Source organism: Cucurbita pepo, chromosome 11, assembly GCF_057944985.1.
Source record: "Cucurbita pepo subsp. pepo isolate OVF chromosome 11, ASM5794498v1, whole genome shotgun sequence".
Lineage (NCBI taxonomy): Eukaryota > Viridiplantae > Streptophyta > Magnoliopsida > Cucurbitales > Cucurbitaceae > Cucurbita > Cucurbita pepo.
The window spans coordinates 3,118,996-3,134,284 of NC_141808.1; the positions used below are offsets into that span (position 1 = coordinate 3,118,996).

General features: G+C 35.9%; 2 protein-coding genes and 1 pseudogene across 2 annotated transcripts; 1 reads left to right on the top strand and 2 right to left on the bottom strand.

Annotated features, from left to right (window-relative positions):
• Positions 1-879: 879 nt before the first annotated feature.
• Positions 880-5,678, bottom strand: LOC111805133 (proteasome subunit beta type-6-like). Its single transcript, XM_023690041.2, has 8 exons — positions 5,445-5,678; positions 4,779-4,855; positions 4,596-4,651; positions 3,786-3,858; positions 2,474-2,585; positions 2,068-2,141; positions 1,461-1,535; positions 880-1,357 (listed from the first exon to the last, which is right to left on the bottom strand). The coding sequence occupies exons 1-8, from the start codon at positions 5,551-5,553 to the stop codon at positions 1,226-1,228; spliced, it is 708 nt and encodes a 235-aa protein (XP_023545809.1). The 5' UTR covers positions 5,554-5,678; the 3' UTR covers positions 880-1,225.
• Positions 5,679-7,237: 1,559 nt separating this feature from the next.
• Positions 7,238-9,553, bottom strand: LOC111805026 (gamma-glutamylcyclotransferase 2-1). The gene is made up of 9 exons (XM_087128449.1): positions 9,333-9,553; positions 8,709-8,832; positions 8,555-8,631; positions 8,416-8,472; positions 8,283-8,339; positions 8,147-8,187; positions 7,965-8,036; positions 7,796-7,875; positions 7,238-7,702 (listed from the first exon to the last, which is right to left on the bottom strand). The coding sequence occupies exons 2-9, from the start codon at positions 8,815-8,817 to the stop codon at positions 7,533-7,535; spliced, it is 663 nt and encodes a 220-aa protein (XP_086984575.1). The 5' UTR covers positions 8,818-8,832; positions 9,333-9,553; the 3' UTR covers positions 7,238-7,532.
• A 2,076-nt stretch (positions 9,554-11,629) lies between these two features.
• On the top strand, positions 11,630-14,934 carry LOC111805497 (pollen receptor-like kinase 4 pseudogene; annotated as a pseudogene).
• Positions 14,935-15,289: the final 355 nt, after the last annotated feature.

Sequence of the window (15,289 nt, forward strand, 5' to 3'; positions counted from 1 at the left end):
GAATTATAAATCTTAATTAAATATTTAAAAATAAATAAATATACATTTAACATTTTAACATTTCATTTTTACTTTAAAAAAAAGTATTTTAACATTTCACTTTTACTTTAAAAAAATATATTAATAAATGATTCGTGAAGTCTCGTGGGGACTGGAGAGGAAACGAAATATTCCTATGAAAAACTCTCCCTAGTAAACACGTACAATGTGACTTGACTTGGGTTACACTCGTACAACTCAACCTCCAATATTTTATGGTTGAGTTGGTTTAGATTCATTATTTAAACTCAGTGAGCAAAGTAAAAATGTGATAATGTGATGAAGTTTTTATAATCTTTTTTTAAGGTCTAAATTGTTGAAGCTGTGTGAATTACCTCTCTTAATCACGAGATAGTATGAGACCCAATGTCGTCCAAACGTGACCGTTTCTACCATTTCTATTCCTTGTTTCGTGTCGTAGAAGGCAATGAGAAATTAGAAGGGCAAACCAAATTTTTGAACCGAAAGCATCGATATTATATATGACAATAGTATTTGTAATTGATAAATCACATCTACAATGGAGTTGCAATAAATGACTATTGACCTTCGAAAGCACTTTGAAGACTTTTGTAATAAATTACAATTGTGGACTTTTGTGAGTGTAATTACACAACCCATTGACCATTGGAAGCCACCATCTCTTAATACGTACAAAATTAAGTTCCGATGCTTAAAAGAATTCTAACGAGGTAGGGTTTGGTGCCATTGTTCGTGATCGCTATGAACGACTTTAACGTTCATTTTAGCACACCCGAGCATGTAGAAGCAATTGCTCTTTCAAATGACCTAAAAACAATTGTGGATTAAGAGCTTCTTCCAATTTATGAGGAAACCAACTCATCAATAGTCTGGATATGATCATTGAGAAAACGAAAGTCTACAATGAGTTGCATCCGTTTATAGAAGACACTAAACGAATTTGACAACGAGAGAATCACAACCCCCCACGGTTAATGGTTCGGTTCGGGTTTGTTTTGTTTTTTGGCAGCAGGAATAAGCATGTGCCATAGATCAAGAGTAAACTCAAACATTGTACACTAAAAAATTCATGCAAAGTAAAACATAATTAGGTTTACAAAGAGGGCGCATGTTTTTTCTTCCTTTTTTTTTTTCCAGAAAAGTAAATAGCCTAACCAGATAAGAGTTACCAGCAGAACTTATGGCAGAGATCCCAGCATTAGCTTTATACGTTCATCGGTTCGGGGCTAGAAGCATTCAGAACATCCAGTAATGAATTTTTCGGTTCTAATTCCTCGTGCCACAGCGGTAGCTGATCCCCGGGATAGAATTTTCTTGTAACTCCCTCGGAATTTATCTGCAAAAATGCCCGAGTTCACGCAACAGTTTTTAGCTATGAGAACTAAAGATTGAACATGATTATAAGTAATAGATTATGTTATAAAAGAACATTCTCTTACAGTAACAGTACGGACAACACCACCACTAGCACCATCTCGAGCAATGGCAAGAGAAACGGCCTTAACCACCAATTGCTGCAAATGATAGCATATAATCACAGAGAGACAAAAAAAACCCGTCGACTAAGTTCATGTCTCAGAGGCTGCACTTAGCAAACTCCCCCTTAATAAGTGCTTTCTCGAAAGGTGCTTAGAGAAGAAATATTTCACTTAAAAGGAACTTTTCTTACACGTCGTCACAAATTCACTTTAAGTAACTACGATGCGCATCTTACAGGTGAGCATGGAATGCAGAACAGATAAACACTCGTAATCCACCTCGGTCAGAGAGGAGAACGAAGCATTCTTTATAAGGGTATGGAAACCTCTCTCTAGCATACGCGTTTTAAAATCCTTGAGGGGAAGCCAGAAAGAAAAAGCCTAAAGAGGACAATATGTGCTAGCCCGTGAACGTTGGGCTATTATACGAAAAAAGAAATACCAATATTTGGAAGTGGTTGGAGTCTAAAAGAATGCATCCAAAAAAACCGTATGCATTTGAGTCAGCAAGCACAAAGAATATAATAATGCAGAACACTTGATTCGCAAATAAGAGTAGTAGAAATACCTCAGCTTCTTCCCTAGTCATTCCTTCTCTCCACGCTTGATCAAAAAAACCATACAAGTAACTGGAACCAGATCCTGTAAAATAATAAGAGAAACCAGGCAATGATCATACTTGCAAGTAGAGAACAAAGGATTGTAACAGCAAATGTCAGAAATCTAATTACCAAAAGAAGAGAAGGGGGGAGAGGACGATATTTTCACGACATAGAAGACATGCTTGAGATTCCCATCTCTATGGGTTCAGTAGATCAAAAACCAGATGTAGGGGCATAAAAATCTAATCACAACTCATTCATTCAAGGATGATAAAGCAGAAGACCACATCATAAAGCTAGAAAACATGAAGGATGCCAGAAAAGAATTCACCATACATCATGACTTCTATTTTTTTATAACCAATAGGGTACCTCCAATAGCAAATGGCTGCTCTATTATTGTTCCACCAAGAGGAATACCATAGATTCGACCACCGTTATACTTGTCCCATCCACCAACAATAAGGCCAGTTTGTAACATATCCTGCCCATTCAATGAAACGGCATTGATATTAAAGCATGTATTTAGTTTGGATAAGAAAAACAAGAATATAGATTCATTTGAACATAGCAAGAAAAGAGCACTCTTGTGAACATTTTATTGGAGTTAAGTGGTGTGTGACTTCACTCGCATACAAAACTGGTTTAGAGAGAGAGGAAGAGAGACCCTCCTCCCACAGTCCCCAGATACCCCACCTAACCACATTAAAGCAAAGGGTGAGTATCTTTTCCACAATATTAAAAGAGGAATGTATCAAAGTCCATCAAACAACTATCCAACAAAAACAAAGTTAAGCGATTCAGTTGGTTTTTGTTTTGGATTGTTTGAATGGATAAACACTAAGATAAAAATTAGAAAATAAAAGAAAATAAAAACAGAAGTGGATGCTTAGTAGAACCCTGAAAATCTCTCATTCTTTCCTAATGTTGAATTCATAAACAACCCGTAATGATCCTAAACACAATACAACGTATTTTTATGAAAAGCTCCAAATCATTTTCAAGAAAACATAAAGGCTGAATTCAAATTTGTGCGGTCTCACAAGTCACAGGTTCTTCATTCTAAGTGAATTCCAGTATTAAAATGTCCATACATTATTTATATTTGACCTAATTCATTTCCTTTACTCTCTTTCTCGTTTTATTTTAACATGCAACTCTGAAATGCTCATTACACAAGAACAGAAAGGAAAGGAACTGTGATGATGTTCTACTCAATTGCAGAGTTATCCTTTTATCTACTTAAGCTAGTTGGGACGTTTCCTCCTCCTCCCCTTTTGAACTCATATTTGGACTTAAATTTTAATACAATTATCTTTTATTCCAAAAAACGAGGGTAAAACTTATCAATCATTAATGCTAAAATATGTACACAACAGGCCTAGAGCAGTCCCCCTTTCAGAGAAAAATGAATGGTTCTGTGGATCAATATGATTATGGTTATTTTCTGCGAGCTCTGGTTGCTAAATAAATCTATAGAAAAGAGGTTTCTGTTCTCCAGCTAGGCCCTTGTGTGATTAGTCTATTTCCATAATTTTGGCCAATTGGAGAGCTTTTTTCAATCTCCTTGTCTGGGTTGAAGAATTTGTATTGTTTCAATGAATTGTTATCGTTTCTTATCCAAAATTGCTATCCATACATTTTTTATGAGAATACTTTTGAACAAACTAATATGAGCTCCTACCTTGTTGTTATATGCTAATAGCCTAACAAGGTTTGCAGCCACTTTAACAGTCGCAGGCTGGCCAAGCTGTATCCTGTGCATAAAAAATAATACATAATAAGAAAGAACTCGACAGGCAAAAACTCGCCCATAAATTCAAGTGGCTTCCTCATTTATATCAAATAACTTGTTAATAATGAAAACTAAACCCAGCAATCAGAATGTGTCACAACCGTCTTTAGGTTGACATATCAGCAAAGAGACAATAATGAAACGGAGGTAGTAAGAGCAATTTAGGATTAAAAAGAATAACAGTATGACCACTACCAATAACAGCATATCTTCAGACAGTTCGTAGGGGATGTATAAACAAGTACAGTTTCCTAGAGAAGTTCTAAATAAACACCATCTTTAATGAATCCGAAGTACAAATTCCCACCAGATCAAGCATATCTAGAAATATAACAATAATCCCCAGGAGAGCATCACCTATACGCTAGGCCTTAACCTCATCAAGCTAGTTAACATAACGGCTTGTTATCGTATCAAGTGACAGAAAAATAAATCATCGTGCTTCTTCCTCCAACACCTTAGTAATTGATTTAGGTGTAGAATTATTTCTATACACCGGAATGAAGTAAAGAATTTTCAACTTTTTCCTACAGTTTGTAAACTCACTGAGAAAACAGACAAAAGAAATACACTTGCTAGCAGATCCAATCTTCCAAAATTCATCACAAACAATAAACGAAAATTGCTCAAAGTGATCGAGTTACAATTAACCTACAAATTCAAATTTGCAATAACACCGCCAATAATTAAAGCACTCACGTATGCTGATGAAGGAAATGACGAACGTAATCAGAGACAATTTGAGAATCTGCAGCCTGCAAGAGGCACAAAATAAAACATTTATGAAACAATAGCAAACACCCATGAACTGAGAGATTTTCAGACATCTTAATTCTAGAACAAGAAGTTGAAGGGAAAATTTGATAACAGAAATGGAAATACCGAGCCAGACCGACAAACATAGACGTTGTCAGTAAGCTTTGTAATTTTGTCAGATGCACGATTAGCCACATAAACACCTATCACAAGAACAATAAACAAAATATTAACATCAATGCAGCACAAGAAAGCACGCACAGAGCGAAAAACTGGATACAAACAAACGAACTGAGATTAATTTTTCCATTTAATATGAAACATGTTATTGATGATTGCTTGGGAGATGAGTTTAAAAACTCTTCGTGCATCCCCTCCACTACATTACATAATTTTTCAGAACCCGTCACTGTAACGGACAATTGGTATTCCCTAAAGCTCGTCATATTAAGCAGCTATGCTTGAAAAGACCCGCCTAAATTTCAGTCATGTAATATTCTAACAAATGCAGAAGATTCACATGAAGAAACCCCAACCAACAACGAAATCCACTCAATTACTCTCGCTATATGCCCAGTCAGGGGAGAGGGGGTGAACTACACGAGAAATGAACTCTTTCAATGATTACCTACTCATAAGAACTCGAAACAACAAAGCTAAGCAAGATTCCGAATGTGATGGATACAAAATGATTTTCTTCCCAGGTCGACAAAGAGACAAATTATTACTACTTTTCCTCCAATTGAATTTAATCATTTCGGACATCTCTTTAAGAAACTACGATAGATTTACCAGTGCTGGTACGAGAATCGGCGCCGAGGACAACGCCGCCGTCGTATGTGACGCCGATGATGGTGGTACCCATGGAGTGAGGAGCATTAAGATCCATGTTGAGATCCATGGCGGTGAGAAGCTACTCGAAAGAAACCAAAGCGAAATTCAAATACGGTCGTGAAAGAGGACGTATTGCCGGAGAATGAAAGAGCTCGATTTTGGTGTTGGGGGCTTTTGTTCTTCGACCTTACTTCTCGATCAAGTAGTTTTCTTTTTCTTTTCTTTTTTTTTTTTTTTTTTTTTTTTTTTTTTTTTTTGCTCGTTATGTTTTGGGCCCAAACTACAAAATTGGGCTCCGAGTTAAAGTCCAAAGCCTTTGTGGGTATATCTATTTGGGCTTTATGACGGCCCATGATGGATAGTCGCTAAAATTAATGCTGAAAATATTGATTTTCCAATAAACCACAAAATTAAACCCTAAATCACATTTCTTCTCCAATAAATAAAAAATATAAATATTTTTTTTATTTATTTTAAAAAGATTAAACCATAAATTTCACATTTTAATTTAAAGTGAGAATTATTATATAATATAATTTAAAATGTGAATTTTAAGGTTTAATCTTTTTACCCAAAATATACTAATTATCCACTTCCAATACTAGGTAAGGCATCCGTGGCTTTAGGTATAAAGGTGTCTTCATTATACCATTAAATTGTTTAGATGTACATAGGTTTTATTATATTTTTAAAATTTTAGAAAATTATCATATAATCTTTTAATTAACCATAATTTATTATAAAATTTAGTCATAACTGCTTTAGTGCGAAGATTTTGGATATTATACTGAAAGTTGTATGCTTCTTAAGCCACCATTCATTGAAAACGGTTCAAGAATCAGTTTTCTTTTGGATCTCGGAAGATATGAAAGATCTCCTTCAAGTCGTACATAGTCGAATACTGCTTTCCACAAAATTATATATGTATCTATGAGATCGAGTATGGAATTCTGTTTACTTACTCTAAATTGAGTATCTGTTTCCCTCCCGTTCCTTGCTAGAATTGGAACTCCTGTATTTTTATCCATAATTGACTCGTGTTTGGGTTTCCTAAATAGTGTAAAAAGAGTTGCTTGGAATCATTATTATGTTTGACTCAGACTAAGAAGAGGTAAAAGGTGCTTGGAATCATTACTATATTTGACTCAGACTAAAAATAGGGGTTTGGAATCATTACTATGTTTGACTCAGACTTACACTGAGATTTCTTGTTTAGTATGGAGATGATTACTTGTTTAGTATGGAGATTATTATATTCTTAACATATTTGACTCTCATTACTATACTTGACTCGGACCTAACGTTTGACTCAGACTGAACGTTTTTAGTATGAAGATTTTGGATAGGATTTGATTGTGGATTTGAGTTTGGATGTTATAGTGAAATTATAGTGAAAGAGTTGCATATTATGCTTCTTAAGCCATGAGCTTGTTTATTTGCATGAGAGTCATTCAAATATTATTTGATCAAACTATATTATCGAATAATTCAAATCAAGAATTTTTCTAATTTTTCTTATTATTGATCTTGATCATCGGAGTAATCTATGTCAAAAAAAAATTCTTGGATTGATTCCTTATCTTTTTTTCAAGTTTTAAGATAATTTAAATCTAAAAATCTGACACAATTGACTGACCGAATGTCAAAGCTCACATATTTGACTAACTAGATGAATGTCAAAGATTCAAAGATTTTGGAAGCCAAGCCATAGACATGAAACATACCCCACAAATATCAACAAAATGAAAAGCTCCAAAACAACTAGTTATTTGATTTTGTATTCAAGTGATAAAGTAAGATTCATAACATAATGTGTAAACTCACTGTTAGCGAAGTAACTCAATTCTCTACCATTCTTCAATCTTAAATCTCTAAAAATGGTCTAAAGCTAAGCTCTAAGACGCAGAGGAAGAACAACTCTATTGGGTCATATCAGAAACAGCGAGGGAAATCTTAAATGAATCAAAGAAGTGGCAGTCTATCAATCCAAATGGCTCGTCTACTTGGATCTTCAGTTAGCTTACTCAACCAGTCTCTCAGTCTTTTCTAAGAATCTATGGCCACAGCTGCTTCTGCCAGAGGATGCACCTGAACTCCTGAGATGAAGGACATGAAAGGCAGGTGGGTCGTCGGCCCAATCGGCTTCTTCTTTCCAACCTTCCCAAGGACATTCCTCACTTCGTTCGCAAGCTCGATCACCGTATCTTCTTCGTGGCCTGATCAGTTATGCAGATACTCAATTCCAAACTCAAATGTAGCTGATACAATCAACTCAGAACTCAATTATAATCAAAGAACTGGATCGTTACCGATATCGAACAAGGCCTTCTCTAACCGAAATAGATAGTCTCTATTGTTCCCACATGGACCAGAAGCAGTTGCAATTTGGCTGAAAAGTGAGTAAATAAGCGATTTAGAATGAACCCATTTCAGGGGAGGTATAAACCAATGAAAGCACAGTGGTAAACCTGCCATTACCTAGCCATTTGCTCCAATGGAGCAGGTCCTAGATAGTATTTGTTCAGTAATTTATCAGGTGTAGATGTAAAACTGCATATATAAACATGAAATTTATCAGATCAAGAAAACAGAAATGTTCATGTTCTTGTTCAACTTGTCCCATATAAGAATTTGAACAAAAGTGACATGTTTAAGCTTACACAAGAACTCCTGTCAATGTGGGTTCCATGGAGTCTTCATCCTGAATCAACAAAGGAAACGAATCGAAAATAAGAACACGATAAACGGAACACGCCCAATAATGAAGCAAGCTCTTCCATATGGCCTTAGCATTACCTTGTAGAAGTCTACAATAGTCTTTTGATCATACTCGCATTCTCTCCTCTCCAGATACTACATTGCAAAAGACAAAGGGTAAGGGAATAAATTCTGGCTTTTAGGGAAATCAAGACAAATTTGAGGGGAATACCTCCATGGCCTCTCTCTCTCTTTCAGGATCTCCACGGATGCAATATGCAGCACCCCACTAAAACAGAGAAAGAATGCTAATTAGGTAAGGTTATGAAAAATCTTCCATTATAGAAAATGAATATGGATTTAGAACTTACGCAAATTGATCCTTCTGTAGGTTCCAGCGTGAGAGTTCTAGCAGGATTTTCAGGTGTACCTCTATGATCAATACAAGCTGTGGAATGGGAAATGAGATATTAGAAAACTTTTGTTGCCATTAACGAATTCGAATGTTGAGAGGAAGAAACTCACCAAGGTCGAATACACGCCTATAATCTCTAATGAAACCTATAATTTTCTCATCGAAATCGAATCCCGGATTCCACACAAGAGATCCATAGCCAAACACCCAAAGAACCATGATTAAATTGACGTCCTGCAAGAAAAAATTTCCCGAAAATAAATCAATTAGGGCAGGAATTCCCAAAGTCCTTCGTCTTGATCAGTTCTAAATGATTTATCCATTCCTCAGTTAAATCAACAAATTCATTCAAATTTAATCTCGTCGAATACTCGAAATCCTTCTCGCCAGAACAAATTCGAAACCAAAAGAGAAACATACAAAATGATAATAGATTTATCGCAAGACAGAACACAAAATCCTTCGTCTTGATCAGTTCTAAATGATTTAGCCATTCCTCAGTTAAATCAACAAATTCATTCAAATTTAATCTCGTCGACTACTCGAAATCGCTCCCGCCAGAACAAATTCGAAACCAAAAGAGAAACAAACAAAATGATAATAGATTTATCGCAAGACAGAACACAAAATCCACTCGAAAGCCTCTCCAGCGAGAACAACCACATCATTCGATCCGAAAAACACAGAAATGAGGAGAAAAAAAAAAAAAAAAAAAAAAAGAGGCCGATTCTTACAAGAACTCCGACGAGTGTAAACAAAGGAATTCCTCTTCTCCACTTGAGAGAGAGCCGAAAACTTATATAGCAGAAGGCAGGAGAGAAACGAAGAGGCTAAACGGATTCGCGTTTAGCTGAAGAGAAGAAAAATTAGGGCGTTTCTCTCTGCCACTGTCTCTTCTTCTTATGGCTCTGATTCTGCGCGGCTGGAGCTTGAAGAAGATGAGGAATTTATAGTCAATGTCTTCCCGAAACGGAAACCGGTGGCGCCATGGATGCCACTCCCATTCATGCATATGCATGTCCTTTTATCATACATCCATAGGTTTGTTTTTTTTATTATAAATATATTTATAATAATTATTTTTTTAAATGCTAAAATTTTAGTCTTTAAAAATAAAAAATAAACAAATTATAAAATTATATCAATAATTTTCACTCAATTTATAAAATTTTGTATTTATTAAAAAAATCTAAACTTATAATTAATTATTTATTTATTTTATTTTAAAAAACCCATACATGGATGCATTTCACCATCGCCATTAAGTGGAAGATTCATTGAACCTGGCCGGAATTCGGAGTTCAAAATCTCGATTATAGCATTTATTACTGATAGTCAATTAAATTTTTAATTCTCTTTTTTTTTTTTTTTTTTCTGGATTTGATTCAATGAATCTGGACACTTAATGTTCAATAATAACAAAATCTTCATTTTTTTTTATAAAAAATTTAATTTTTTCAAATTATAAAATGAATTTTTGTAATTTAAAAAATCAATTTACAAAAATGTAAAATCAAGTGACTGGTTGGTAAAATAATTTATTTAAATTCATCCCATTGGTTAAAAAATTATTTTAATTGAAGAAAAATAAATAAATCGTTGAAATGTCAAATTTTAGCTTTGAATTTTATTAATTATATTACAGCTTTCAATTTCATTAATTTAAAAATGTGTCAGTAGTTTTTGACCTAATATTTTAAGTGCCCCGGTATGATTTTTGCACTCGAAATAAATTGTAAGGTCCCGTACATATGGCTACAGATAAGAATCACGACTTTCAATATTGTTTATTTTGAGTCTAAGATATTGTAGCTTTGTTTTTTGGTTTCCCAAAATAACTCGTTGAGATGTATCCTTTGCTTATAAACCCATGATTAACCCCTTAATTACTCGATGTGGGACTCCTCCTCTCGAACAAAGTACACCATAGAACCTCCCCTAAAGCATATGACCCTCGAACAAAATACACCATCAAATAAAGTACTCCCCTGAAGCTCGGGATTTTGCTTTTTGGTTTTCCCAAAAGGCTTCATACCAAATGAGACATTAACTACTTATAAATCCATGACCGGCTCATTAATTAGCCAATGTAGGAATCATCTCCTGATAAAACATGTGTCGATTTCATCAAATTTGAATATTCTCGCAAAACTATATATATATATATATATATATATATATATATATATATCTTTTTACACTAGTTACTAATTCTTTATGTTTTTTTTTTTTTTTTTTTTTTTTTTTTTTTTTTTTTTTTTTTTTGCGAATTATAAGGTAGCTTTTGGTTGTATTGAAGGGACCAAATTTCTGTGGTCATATGAAAGTCGGTGGAATTTGACCACGTGTTTAATGGCGTCCATTTCCCCCCTTTCACGAACTTTTTAAATATTTTTAATTAAAAAATATTTATTAAAAATATTAAAAAATATATTTCGTTTTTAAACTATATTTTTAATAAAAAAAACATTAAAAAAAATATCCATGTGTTATTTGCTCGTGTGCAAAATTTATATTTAATTTTCATTTTATCACGAGCTTTGAGATTTAAATTGCATTGTTATTATTTGTATCTTATTTACGAGATTTAAAATAATTAATTTATAAAATTTATCCATTAAATTAATAAAAATATTGTCCATAAATTTATTTTATTTAGTTTAACAAATTTTAAACCCTACACGATAACAAACAAGTAAACAATTACGAAGAATGAGTTGAAATTGATATCTATTTATAATCTTAAAATGTTCCGTTCTAATTATTTATTTTATTATCATAATTAATTTTTAAAATTATTTTAAAACGTATTTTAAGATAAAAGATGAAACAAATTCTTTTTTGGTTCAAGAGAAAATGACACGTCGTGTAATAATTAAACAATTAACATTTCCGGTGGCCGGTCTGTTACTCGTTAGCGCCGAGAACGCCAAGAGCGTCAAAACGACGTCGTTAACGAGGGCTCCAACACCCTTTTTATACATCTCTATTATCGATAAATTAATTAATGAATAAATAAATCGTCTCCACCATGCCCAAACCTTGTCTCTTCCTTTTCTTCTTCCTCCTCTTCAACCCTCCGCCGCCCACTTCCGCCGCCGCCGCCGCCGCCGAATCCCTCCTCCGATTCCGATCCTCTCTCACCAACGCCGCCGCATTATCCAACTGGAACTCTTCCGTCCCTCTCTGTGCCGACGCCCGCCACTACTGGGCTGGCTTGATATGCAAAAACGGGCAACTGTACGGACTCCGCCTCGAGCACATGGGCCTCGGCGGCACCGTCGACGTCGCCCCGCTGGCGGAGCTCCCAACGCTGAGGACTCTGAGTCTGATGAACAATGGGCTTCAAGGCCCAATGCCCGACGTGAAGCAAATTGGGGCGCTCAGGGCTTTGTATCTGTCGGATAACAACTTTTCCGGTTGGATTTCTGGGGAGGAGTTTGAAGGAATGGGGAATTTGAAGAAACTGTATTTGGGCCGGAATCGATTTTCCGGCGAGATTCCGGCGTCGTTGGTGAAATTGAAGGGGCTGGTTGATTTGGGATTGGAAGGTAATTTGTTCGGCGGAAGGATTCCGGATTTTGAGGAAAGGGATTGGAAGTATTTGAATTTTTCTGGAAATCGGTTGGTGGGGCCCATTCCTTCTGGATTCAAGAACTCCAATTTCACTTCGTTTTTTGGTACGTTCATAACTATTTTCTGTTTTTTTTTCTCATTAAAAAAATAGGCTTAATTTATTTTTAAATAATAATTTTTAATTATGAATTCATATACATCATAGTAAAAAATATATTAGAAAATAAATAATTCATGCCCTTTGTTGGATGATAGTCCTGCGTCCCCTGATTTAGGGAATGATAATGAGTTTATAATCAAGTAATACTATCTCTATTAGTATGAGACCTTTTGGGAAGCCTAAAGCAAAGCTATGAGAGCTTATGCTCATAGTGGACAATATCATACGATTGTGGAGAGTCGTGTTCATCTAACATAGTATTAAAGCCATGCCCTGAGCCTTGAAGGCTTGTGGAGAGTCGTGTTCATCTAACATGGTATCAGAGTCATGCCCTAAACTTAGTCATGCCTTGAGCCTCGAAGGCTTGTGGAGAGTCGTGTTAATCTAACATGGTATTAGAATCATGTCCTAAACTTAGTCATGCCTCGAGCCTCGAAAGCTTGTGGAAAGTCATATTGATCTAACATGGTATTAGAGTCATGCCCTGAGCTTCAAAGGCTTGTGGAGAGTCATGTTCATCTAACATGGTATCAGAGTCATGTCCTAAACTTAGTCATGCCTTGAGCCTCGAAAGCTTGCGGAGAGTCGTGTTCATCTAACATGGTATCAAAGTTATGCCTTAGATTTAGTCATGCCCTGAGCCTTGAAGGCTTGTGGAGAGTCGTGTTAATCTAACATGGTATCAGAGTCATGCCATGAGCCTCGAAGGCTTGTGGAGAGTCGTATTCATCTAACATGGTATCAGAGTCATACCCTGAGCCACGAAGGCATGTGGAGAGTCGTGTTCATCTAACTTGGTATCAAAGTCATGCCCTAAGTTCGAAAGCTTGTGGATAGTCGTGTTTATCTAACATGGTATAAGAGTTATGTCTTAAGCTTAGTCATGCCCTGAGGTGCAAAACATAGTCAAAAAGTGGAAAAAAAAGCCCAAAACCCTAATTCTTACAATTTTGTGCTCTAATTATTACAAAATTTATTAGACGAAAAATTAAACGGAAAGCAAAGAGAGGGACATTATTATATGTCGCGTCAACATTTTTTATAATATATAATAAAATGTTATTTTAAAAATATTTGTTAAACTTTAGATTAAATATATTTTTGATATTTTTGTTTAGGCAACAACGGGTTATGTGGAGAGCCACTAGCACCATGCAAATCATCCACAAAGAACTGGTCGATTCTCATCGGAGTATTCTCCGCCGCAGCCGCCGCCTTAGTCCTCTTTATCCTCCTCCTCTGCTGCTTTCTCCGGCCACCCAAATTGTTCCTCTCTCCGAAATTCCTCTTCAGAAGGCCGGAAAAGACCCACCAATATTCCTCGACAGACTCGGAAGATAACTCGAAGACGAACGGTCCGACCGGGTCGGTTTTGTGCTTTCTGCGAACCGACCAGCCGCGGTTCGACCTCCAAGAACTTCTTCGCGCCCAGGCCAAAGTTCTCGGCAGTGGGAGCTTTGCGTCGTGCTATAAAGCAGTGCTTTCAAACGGGTTGGCGGTGGTGGTGAAGAGATTCCGGCAAATGAACGCCGCCGGAAAAGACGAGTTTTACAGCCACATGCGGCGGCTTGGACGGCTGTCTCATCCCAATTTACTGCCGGTTGTTGCGTTTTATTATGGGAAGGATGATAAGCTTTTGGTGTCCAAATTTGTTCCTAATGGCAGCTTGGCTACTCACCTCCGTGGTACGTTTTATTTATTTATTGTCCATTTTGAGTATAAGCTCGGGTACTAATGAAAGTGTATTTTTTACTTATAAATTCACGATCGTTCCCTAAATTAGGCAATACAGGTCTAAACTGGAGGCGGAGGATAAAAATCATAAAAGGAGTAGCAAGAGGTCTATCGTATCTCCACAAAGAGCTCCCAAATTCGAGCGTCCCACATGGCCATTTAAAATCCTCCAACGTCCTTCTCGACCAAGACTTCACTCCAATTCTATCCGATTACGCCCTTTTCCCTCTCCTCCAAGAATCCCACGCCTACCACCACATGTCCGCCTTCAAGTCTCCAGACTTCGCTGCCCATCACGACCGCACCTCGAAATCCACCGACGTCTGGAGCCTCGGAATTTTGATCCTCGAGACTCTCACCGGCAAGTCCCCAGCCAACTATCTCCACCAAGGCAATGGCACCAACGCCGACATTGCTGCTTGGGTTGACACCGTCGTCCGAGAGGAATGGACGGCGGAGGTGTTCGATAACGATATTGTTGGCCGAGGACGTGGGGAGGAGGAGGATGGGCGTTGGGAATGTAACGGAGAGATGTTGAAGCTTTTGAAGATTGGGATGTGTTGTTGTGAGCGGGATATTGGGAAGAGATGGGGATTGAAACAGGCGGTTGAAAAAATTGAGTTGAATTTGAACGAGGACGAGGACGACGACGAGTACTATTCTTCTTACGGGAGTTTCTATTCTAATTCTTCTAACTTCAAAGCGGCCGTTCCCGAGGATGAATTTTCCTTTTTGAGCTAGACATTGCTCGGAAGGCTAAAACAATAACTGATAGTTATGCATGTAAAACATAATTTAAAAGGTGTCTCAGTATTGAACGAATAACGGATAGGTAGATTACGAACTCATATCAAATGATTATTAAAACGTCGTAGCAGCAACGTTGTATATAAGTTATTTTCTTTTATAATTTTTCAAAATATATATGTGAATTTTAATTATTATTATTATTTACTTTTTCGATAATTAATTTTAATTCCATAATTTTTATTTAATCATAAATAATATAAAGTATTTTTAAAATTTTTTTATTATACGTTTGACCGGTGAAGTTTCATTATTTATATTAATGATCTAAAAAAAATTATTTATATTTTTAATAATTTTATTTCGTGATTTAATTTTAGATAATTATTGACTATTTTATTTTTACTTTCCAGTTAGATTATTAAAATAATTATACGAAATATTTAAAAGGCATTTGAAACGTGGGCCTCATTC

Coding starts and splice junctions, on each gene's coding strand:
- LOC111805133 (XM_023690041.2), bottom strand. CDS start 5,553: ATGGATCTCAACATGGATCTTAATGCTCCTCACTCCATGGGTACCACC. Junction 4,856..5,444: donor CGATTCTCGTACCAGCACTG/GTAAATCTATCG, acceptor TTCTTGTGATAG/GTGTTTATGTGGCTAATCGT. Junction 1,358..1,460: donor GTGTTGTCCGTACTGTTACT/GTAAGAGAATGT, acceptor GCATTTTTGCAG/ATAAATTCCGAGGGAGTTAC.
- LOC111805026 (XM_087128449.1), bottom strand. CDS start 8,817: ATGGTTCTTTGGGTGTTTGGCTATGGATCTCTTGTGTGGAATCCGGGA. Junction 8,632..8,708: donor TAGGCGTGTATTCGACCTTG/GTGAGTTTCTTC, acceptor CCCATTCCACAG/CTTGTATTGATCATAGAGGT. Junction 7,876..7,964: donor CCATTGGAGCAAATGGCTAG/GTAATGGCAGGT, acceptor CTCACTTTTCAG/CCAAATTGCAACTGCTTCTG.